Raw genomic sequence first — 7,587 nt, 5'->3', positions numbered from 1 at the left:
CACCTTCCAGCCCCGGATAAAATTTCCTAGGAGCTATAAAAAAATCCCTGGACGTAGGAAATAGATAACAACTCCTGTATTGTTTTCCTAGTAACTGTCTAAGCGTTTAACGATTGTAAGATATTTCTCTGCCTACACGAAAGAAATCTTTTAGTGCTTTCATTGTCCTTGGATTAACAATCACCTATATATTGTAACCAAGTAAATCTCGTATCTCATTTTTTTAGTTGTTAATTTAATTTACTATTATTGTTGCTACTAATCTGAGTTGAAAGAACGAGAACGGTTATTTTGTGTTGCTTTCTTTTAAACAGTCAATTCATCCTCTCTTACCGGCCCCACAGCGCCAACACAATAAACTATTTCAGATTAACAGAAATTGTATGCATCGGAATGTCTTTTTAATTAGTTATCATCCATTGAATTTTTTGTGTTCCCTTGCTTCTATTCATCTAGTATTTTCACAATCATACAATTCTTCTGCTGATGGTGATGCTTTATAGAGAAATTGCCAAGTACCTTTTTCTTCCCCCGGTGAAGTTTCAGTGCAGCTTGTTGGCAGAGGACGCAATCAAAGCTGCTGTGGAAGACTACCAAGCAAAGAAAGCCAAGGCGGCTGCTGAAAATTCCGAAGCTGATGCAGAATCAATTGAGAAGGCTGCAAATGCCTGAACAAATCACTTTCCAATTGGCTACTTTTCTTAAAAAATAAATATCTATTATTCATTATTAAGAAGAAATCTGATAAAGACTCTTTATTATATTTTATTCTTTGATTAAATTTACTTGTACCTTCCAACTCTTGCTAATGTATAAATTTTATTATACTTGTTAAGTAATAATAACTGATTATTAAGCCCACAAAGTTGTTAAGCAAAGAAGATTTAATAGACTCTACTAAAATTTTAACAATTGTGTAAAACAACTAAAATTTTAATCTATACACAAGCATGTAAAACTCCATACAAGATATTGCAAGATTCAATATTCATACCTGTTCTGTGCTTTTCTAATACCTTCCCTCTCGATCCATACTCTTCCATGAGATTTGAAACCTCAATGTCTTTCTCCCTACACAGCTTACTTGTTCCCACCATGCCGACTTCCCATAGCGACCATATTGCACTATGTTCTGTGATAAGCAAAAGAACTTCACCCCCACTTCCATTGAAGCACAAACAGACTGCAGATTACTACATCTCCCCTAACATCTCTCTCCCATTCACTTTCTCACCATGCGGTATGCTTTAGCCATGCACTCTTTCCTTTGGTTTCAACAGATATCGCTAATCAATCTCTTCTCACAGAGGACATGGCGACAAACCATAAAAATAAACTTGAAAGAAGTTCGCTCATTTAAGCATTAGTCATATCTAACACTAAACATGAAGTCCAGAAAAGTTCAAGAAAGCAATTGAGAAACAAAATATTTTACTAACTCAAAAACTGAGCTAATGAGCTTCCATGAATATGAATATGAACGCTTTCTAGTAGCACGGAGAAGAGCAGGCAAACAGAGTTCTGAATCGCCAAGAACTATATACATAGCTCTTCTAGGTGAGTAAGGAACTATAGTGCATTTGAAAGGGCATATCTTAACAACTTCAAATTGTTTACATTTAGAATATGTTACATAATATTAACAAATGAATAACATTTCTCGTAGATTCATACAAGGAATACAAAAAATGGAATTGCCACTTTGCTCATCCTATAGCCAATCCTGCCATATAAACAGCCATTAAATTAGTTGCAGTTACAAGTAAATGACAATTCCACAAAGCCAGTTCAATCTATCTAGTTACATTAGCATCAATACACTTCTTGAAACGATCAACTTTATTTATCATTAACAGCAGTAACCAAGCATGCACGAATAGGCACCTGTAAGTAGCTTGGCCATTTACTAAAATAATGTTAACATCTACCTTATTCTTAGATTGGGAGTTCTCATAGAACCTGATTGAAATTTTATCAAACAAAGCGAACCTGCACTATTCTCATTTGCTGGATGGAAATAACATTTGATAAAATTGCCTAGATACTGGTTTCATGAGAACATTTATGATAAGAAAGCTAACCTTTGCTCGCTTTCGTTTTAATTGACTAGTCCGTGACACGCCTAGCATATTTCTTTTATCACTAGCAGTTCTGAGGAGTGTTTCATCTGCATCACCATGGTCAGGATTGTTTGATATTTTATCCCTGGGATTCATATCACGCAGTTTCAGATCTTCTGATTCAGGCAAATGCAGATGCCTTTCCTCACTAGATTTGACAAATTGTTTTTGCATAGAAGAAGGTTGCTCGATGAACAAAGAGTTTCTAAGACCATACATCACAGGAACTCCAGGAATCTGTATGCTAGCAGTAAAGCAAAAAGATATTAAAATGAACAATTAGCAGAATAATTGGAAATCTTACTTGAAGAATCATTTTTTTTAAAAAAAAAAAAATAATGACACTATCTCATAGTATAAAGGAACTAATATGACAATTGCAGACAATTATAAGTAATTGAATGTACCTCCGTAGAGGTGAATAGAAGTGATCTTCTAACAAGCCTGGGTTAGCATGGTTAACTTTGAGTATATTAGCAAGCTTAAATTTATTCTCTTGTCAAGCTTGTCTGGAAATTGTATATAAGAACCTTGTACAAACTCATATACAAAGGATGCACCTTCATATGGAAATAAAGTTTAATCATAGAAAAGCATGTTTTTAAGAAGGGGAGACTTGACGCAACGGTAAAATTGCTGCCCACAAGTTCGAATCTCAAAAACAGCCTCTTGCAATTATCCTGCATACAATAGATCCTTCCGTGAGACCCCGCATTGGCAGAAGCTTCGTGCATCAGACTGCCTTTTAAAAGCATGTTTCGGACCTCAAAATTAGTTTTCTAAGCTTTATCAAAACGCAAACTAGTCATAATAATATGAATTACAATTTACAAGTCAACCTGAATATGACAACTTTTATCCAGGTGTTCAACCCTTATATTAATCAGTGTGTTCTTTAGCATCAACGTAGAACAAAGAAATCTATCAATTATCATCATCATGTAACTTCATAGGTCCAAAAATCATTATGCAAGTTCTTAAATAAGTGGCAAAAGGAGATACAGAACTACCTTCTGGAATTTTTTCCTCATATCTGCATCTTGAGTGGCAACAAAGAAATGCTCAGAGTTCGCCTCTCCAACAACCGACTCGATACAGTCCATGGCATTAATCCTCTTCTCATGGTCGCACCTGATACAACGATATGTAGAATTCTCAAAAGACAAGAAACCTATTCTATTAATGTAGTATGTTTGCAAGAATATCAAAAGGGCAAACCTAGCTATCATGAGCTGCTGAGCAGCCTCGAGGGCTTCACGGTGGGATTCACCGAGGCTTCTTAGCTCTCCAATAATGCATCTGCAAGAGAAAATATATGTACATGACCAAAGTTGTGTTTTTTTGCCAGGAAGGACAAAAAGAAGAAATATAAAAAAGAGAGAACTCATCTCGAACCTAGTAGTGAAGGGGATAATGCGAGTTCCAAGAAGACGAGCAAGAGCATCATTGATAGGGATGAGGCGGTGGAGAAGGAGGTGATGGATGAAGGTGCCATCACATAGAACCTTATAAGGCTCTCGGAAACCGAAGCACGCGGAGTAGAAGCGCACCACTTTGCGATGGCGCTTTTGCTTCTTCACCCTCATCGTCTGCGGATCAGCTACTATTCACTTTCTACCTTCTGGTAAACCTAGATTGATTTACAGGAATAAAAAGAGACATGCTCAAACAAGCATGAAACGATGGAGCGATAAAATTACATTACATCAATTACATTATAAAACGATCTGATCGAACTATATCATATCGATCTTTTTCAAAAAACGATCGGGAAATGGAGTTTCACCTTTGTAAGAAGACGAGATCGGAGACAGTAGAACCGTCCAAAACCGCACAAAGTGAGAGATCGAGTTGCTCTTGGGGAGGAGGGATCACGCGATCGATGAAAAGTAAGAACAGGTTTAGCCCGTAGACCCTAATTTTGTCACAAAAATATAGCATATTTTTAGTTCTCCTTTTTATCAAAAAAATTAATCACATGAATTTACATGCGTTCGTCTCTAAATTTTTTATAAGCCTATGTGTAAGTTTTAAAAAATTATTATTATCAATTTATGCTATTGCATGAATAGATTAAGATGATGTTTGATTTAGAAGTTTTGAATATTTTTTTTCTTATTTTTTTCATCATATATTTTTTTCATCTGTATTTTTTTCGTATTTAATTTTTTATATATATAATTTTTATTTTATTTTATTATAAGAGTAAAAAAATTTAATTTATTTTGATAAAAAATATTTAACTAACTAAATATTATTTCGAGTAATATTCATATTTATATTTATTTATATTTTATAATATGATTCTCATTTCAATTTTAATTTTTTTTTTTTTTTTAGAAAAAACCAAAAGCCACCTTGCAGGAGCAAGGCGGAGCTAGTAGCACCCGGATAGGAGATCAAATCTTCTGTCCTCAAATTTCTCTATCCCCGTGTCCCCTAGTCGATCGGACGGACCAGATTACATCTTAAGGATGTCTTGCAAATCACGAGGATACTGCACACATCTTAAAGATGTCATGATGCCTTGAGATGTAATCTGGTCCGTCTGATCGGCAGGGGACACGGGGACAGAAAAATTTAGGAACAGAAGATTTAATCTTCCCGGATAGAGCTAGTACAAGAGCACCTGAGCTTTAGCTCAGGAGCCCACCCCCTAAGGTGATAGTTCTACCGTGATTGAAAGGACGTGCTAATGATTATCGAATCTAAGATCTCTGCACGATTTAGCGTGCTCGAAGGTAGAGAGCTCCTTTAGAGTTGAGCTCGATCTCAAGCTCAAGCTCGATGTTAGCTTTATTTTTTATTTTTTTTTAATAAATAAATTAATATAGCATACTATAAAAATATATACTAAAATTATAAGGAGTCCAAATATGATCTCCATTACTATTTTTAGCATTCCTAGTGGTGGTTCAAAGGTTTTGAAAAAAAATATCTTTTTTTTTAATTTTTTTTTCTCAAACTATTATGGAAGATCAAGCTCACGTTGGGCCTGATTGTTGGTATAGGAAACATCCGACGATCGAACCTATGTTTTGATTATGTCAAAGGGTTCAAAGTTAAGGTGTTTTGTTTACTAATATGTTGAATGAGCGTCGCAGGAAAAGTCCTAAGTGTACTTAGGCAAAAGTTCTAGTTGCGGTTAGGCAAGTGGAAAACTCTAGGGGGCGGTAACCCTAAGTCATAGGGGGTAGTAACCCTATGCGGAAAGCCTTGGCGGGTCGAGGTCTTCGGGCAAAAATCCTAGGGGGCGGTAACCCTAGGTTGAAATCCTGGTGTCGCGAACCGGGTGGAAGACTGAACAGGTCGTGGACCGGACGTCCAGCATGAAGACCGGAAGACTCGAGCGTCGAGCAAAAGTCCAGTCGGTCTGAAGGACCGAACTCGCAAAAGGTAAACTCTCCTGAGTGGAGTAGGTAAGGGCGCGTTCCCCGGAAGAGGGAACAGTAGGCGTCGGTTCGACCTAGGATTTCCAGTCGGAAATTCGAAGTCAGAACCGGACAGTCCAGAGATTGTCAAATACTCTTTTTATTATGTTTATTATGTGCTAACTATGTGTTGCAGGGTATTTTGGGACTAACGTATCTTGCAGGTACTAAAACATAAAGTTTACCTCAGATGAACAGTGTCTGAGGCGCCTCCATGGAACTTGGATGCACCTCGGGTGCAAAGTGAGCTGGCTGCGCAAAAGGAGCTGGAGGCAAGTCATGGGATTTAGAGGCGCCTTGGACCTCTGCTTGGAGGCGCCTTGGAATGTGATGGAAGCGTCTCAAGGCGGATAAACAGCAGCGACGCAAAGGCGCATCGCAGCGCAGGATCCGAGATATAATTTCATGTTTGAGGCGCCTCGGACAGGCTTGGAGGCGCCTCAAGCAGGCTATTTAAGGAGGGTTCAAGCAGCAGTCCAGATCATCAATTAACAAGCGATCTTTCTGCATGCAAGCTGCTAACGAGAAGTTCCAACGAAGCTACGACTTGACACCGACGACCCGGAGCTCAGAATCTTTCATTTTTCGTGTCGTTGATATACTTTTACTACTGTAATTATACTTGCTTGTAAAAGATTTTCGAGATTATAGTTGTTGCCCACCGAAAGCGATCAATGATCAACGATCGCGGACCTTGGAGTAGGAGTCGCCCAAGGCTCCGAACCAAGTAAATCTTGGTGTCCCTTGTGCTTGTGTCTTGTCTTTATTTCATTTCCATTGCTTTACTCATTTAATTATCGATTACAAAACGTGTGAAAGTCACGAGCGCTATTCACCCCCTCTAGCGCGGTCTCAATCCAACACTGATATCTCTCCATATTAGGCCCAATGTGGACCATATATCTTCCTATATTCGGCTCAACTTGAGCCTGATATGGGGAGATATCAGGTACAACGTGGGCCTGATCTCCCAATAGAAATAAAAAACCAGAGGTTTCGGTTATTCCAGTGTGAATGTTGGCATCATGGTAGTTCTAACAAAAAAGAAATTTGGCTAACAATACTGAGCTATCCTTAATGTAGCATTGCAAGGAAGATTTTGATAGACCAAGTACATTAAGGATTCTTCTATTTACCACTGAAGGTTTTTTTTCTCCAATCTCAAATCCTGTAGAGATTCTATATTAACATAGATATGCAATATCGTTTGTCCTGTAGATGGCTCTATCCCGGAGTTTGTTCACTTTTTCTCTGTTTGACATCTTGGAGAAGTGATCATCCCTTTGTTTCTTTTCTATTTTGTTTTATGAAGTCGTTTCTTATTCCTCACCTTTTTTAGCCGATCATAAATTATTTACAAGTTACAACCATATATAAACTATAAACCTGATTTAGTAGCTTTGAAAATGGATAATTTTCCCAATTAATGCCTAGAATAGAATAAATCTTTGAACCTTTAAGAGATGGGGTTTTCCTGATGTGATGCATAGATCAAGTGGGACTAGAGGCAGGAAGGAAAAAGGTTGCCAATTTCTTAACTTTGATTCTTCTATCTATCAGTTGTTTCTATGACCACTTGCTAGATCAATTGTTGCATCACAGATCATATTACTATCTTCTAAATCTCCAAGCAGTTGATAACTTGAATGATACTTTCAACAAGTTTTAGATACTTTATGCTGCTAAACTATTTCCTAGAATATATTAATCATGCCCAAAAATACGTATATCAATTTTATCCACTGACCCATCGGTGACTTCCCTCTATTTCAGACTCTGAAAATGCTTCAAGAGAGGGAACTTGTTCTGCAACAGAACATATCGTTTGAGCTTGACAGAGCAAAAGAGTTTATCAGGGAAAACAACAGACAAGGTTGGTTATCAATTTTCTTGATTATGTTAGAGAATAAAGTATTTCTTTTACAATTTCATTATGATACAAAAGCAGTATTGTAATCTTAGCACATCATCATGTCAAAGTGACTTTGCAAAACTCTTGGGATCTCAATGTCTAACTCTATGTTTCAAATACTATG

The 7,587-nt window shown here is 37.2% G+C and overlaps 1 protein-coding gene across 6 annotated transcripts; it reads right to left on the bottom strand.

Moving 5' to 3' along the window:
• Nucleotides 1-407: 407 nt before the first annotated feature.
• LOC122045842 (rRNA-processing protein UTP23 homolog) lies at nt 408-4,095 on the bottom strand. 6 transcript variants are annotated; one of them, XM_042606228.1, is made up of 7 exons: nt 3,907-4,089; nt 3,516-3,750; nt 3,339-3,419; nt 3,131-3,251; nt 2,082-2,357; nt 995-1,132; nt 415-668 (listed from the first exon to the last, which is right to left on the bottom strand). In XM_042606228.1, the coding sequence occupies exons 2-6, from the start codon at nt 3,704-3,706 to the stop codon at nt 1,010-1,012; spliced, it is 792 nt and encodes a 263-aa protein (XP_042462162.1). In that variant the 5' UTR covers nt 3,707-3,750; nt 3,907-4,089; the 3' UTR covers nt 415-668; nt 995-1,009. The 6 variants fall into 6 exon arrangements, with proteins under 6 accessions (XP_042462161.1, XP_042462162.1, XP_042462164.1 ...); XM_042606227.1 differs by having other exon boundaries at nt 408-1,132; XM_042606230.1 differs by lacking the exons at nt 415-668; nt 995-1,132 and adding an exon at nt 1,233-1,265 and having other exon boundaries at nt 3,907-4,086.
• Between the last annotated feature and the right edge of the window lie 3,492 nt (nt 4,096-7,587).

The sequence above is a fragment of the Zingiber officinale genome, chromosome 2B (assembly GCF_018446385.1).
Source record: "Zingiber officinale cultivar Zhangliang chromosome 2B, Zo_v1.1, whole genome shotgun sequence".
Classification (NCBI taxonomy): domain Eukaryota; kingdom Viridiplantae; phylum Streptophyta; class Magnoliopsida; order Zingiberales; family Zingiberaceae; genus Zingiber; species Zingiber officinale.
This window is presented reverse-complemented; position numbering and strand designations above follow the sequence as displayed.

Coding starts and splice junctions, on each gene's coding strand:
- LOC122045842 (XM_042606227.1), bottom strand. CDS start 3,706: ATGAGGGTGAAGAAGCAAAAGCGCCATCGCAAAGTGGTGCGCTTCTAC. Junction 3,420..3,515: donor ATTATCCCCTTCACTACTAG/GTTCGAGATGAG, acceptor TTTCTCTTGCAG/ATGCATTATTGGAGAGCTAA. Junction 3,252..3,338: donor CAGCAGCTCATGATAGCTAG/GTTTGCCCTTTT, acceptor TCGTTGTATCAG/GTGCGACCATGAGAAGAGGA.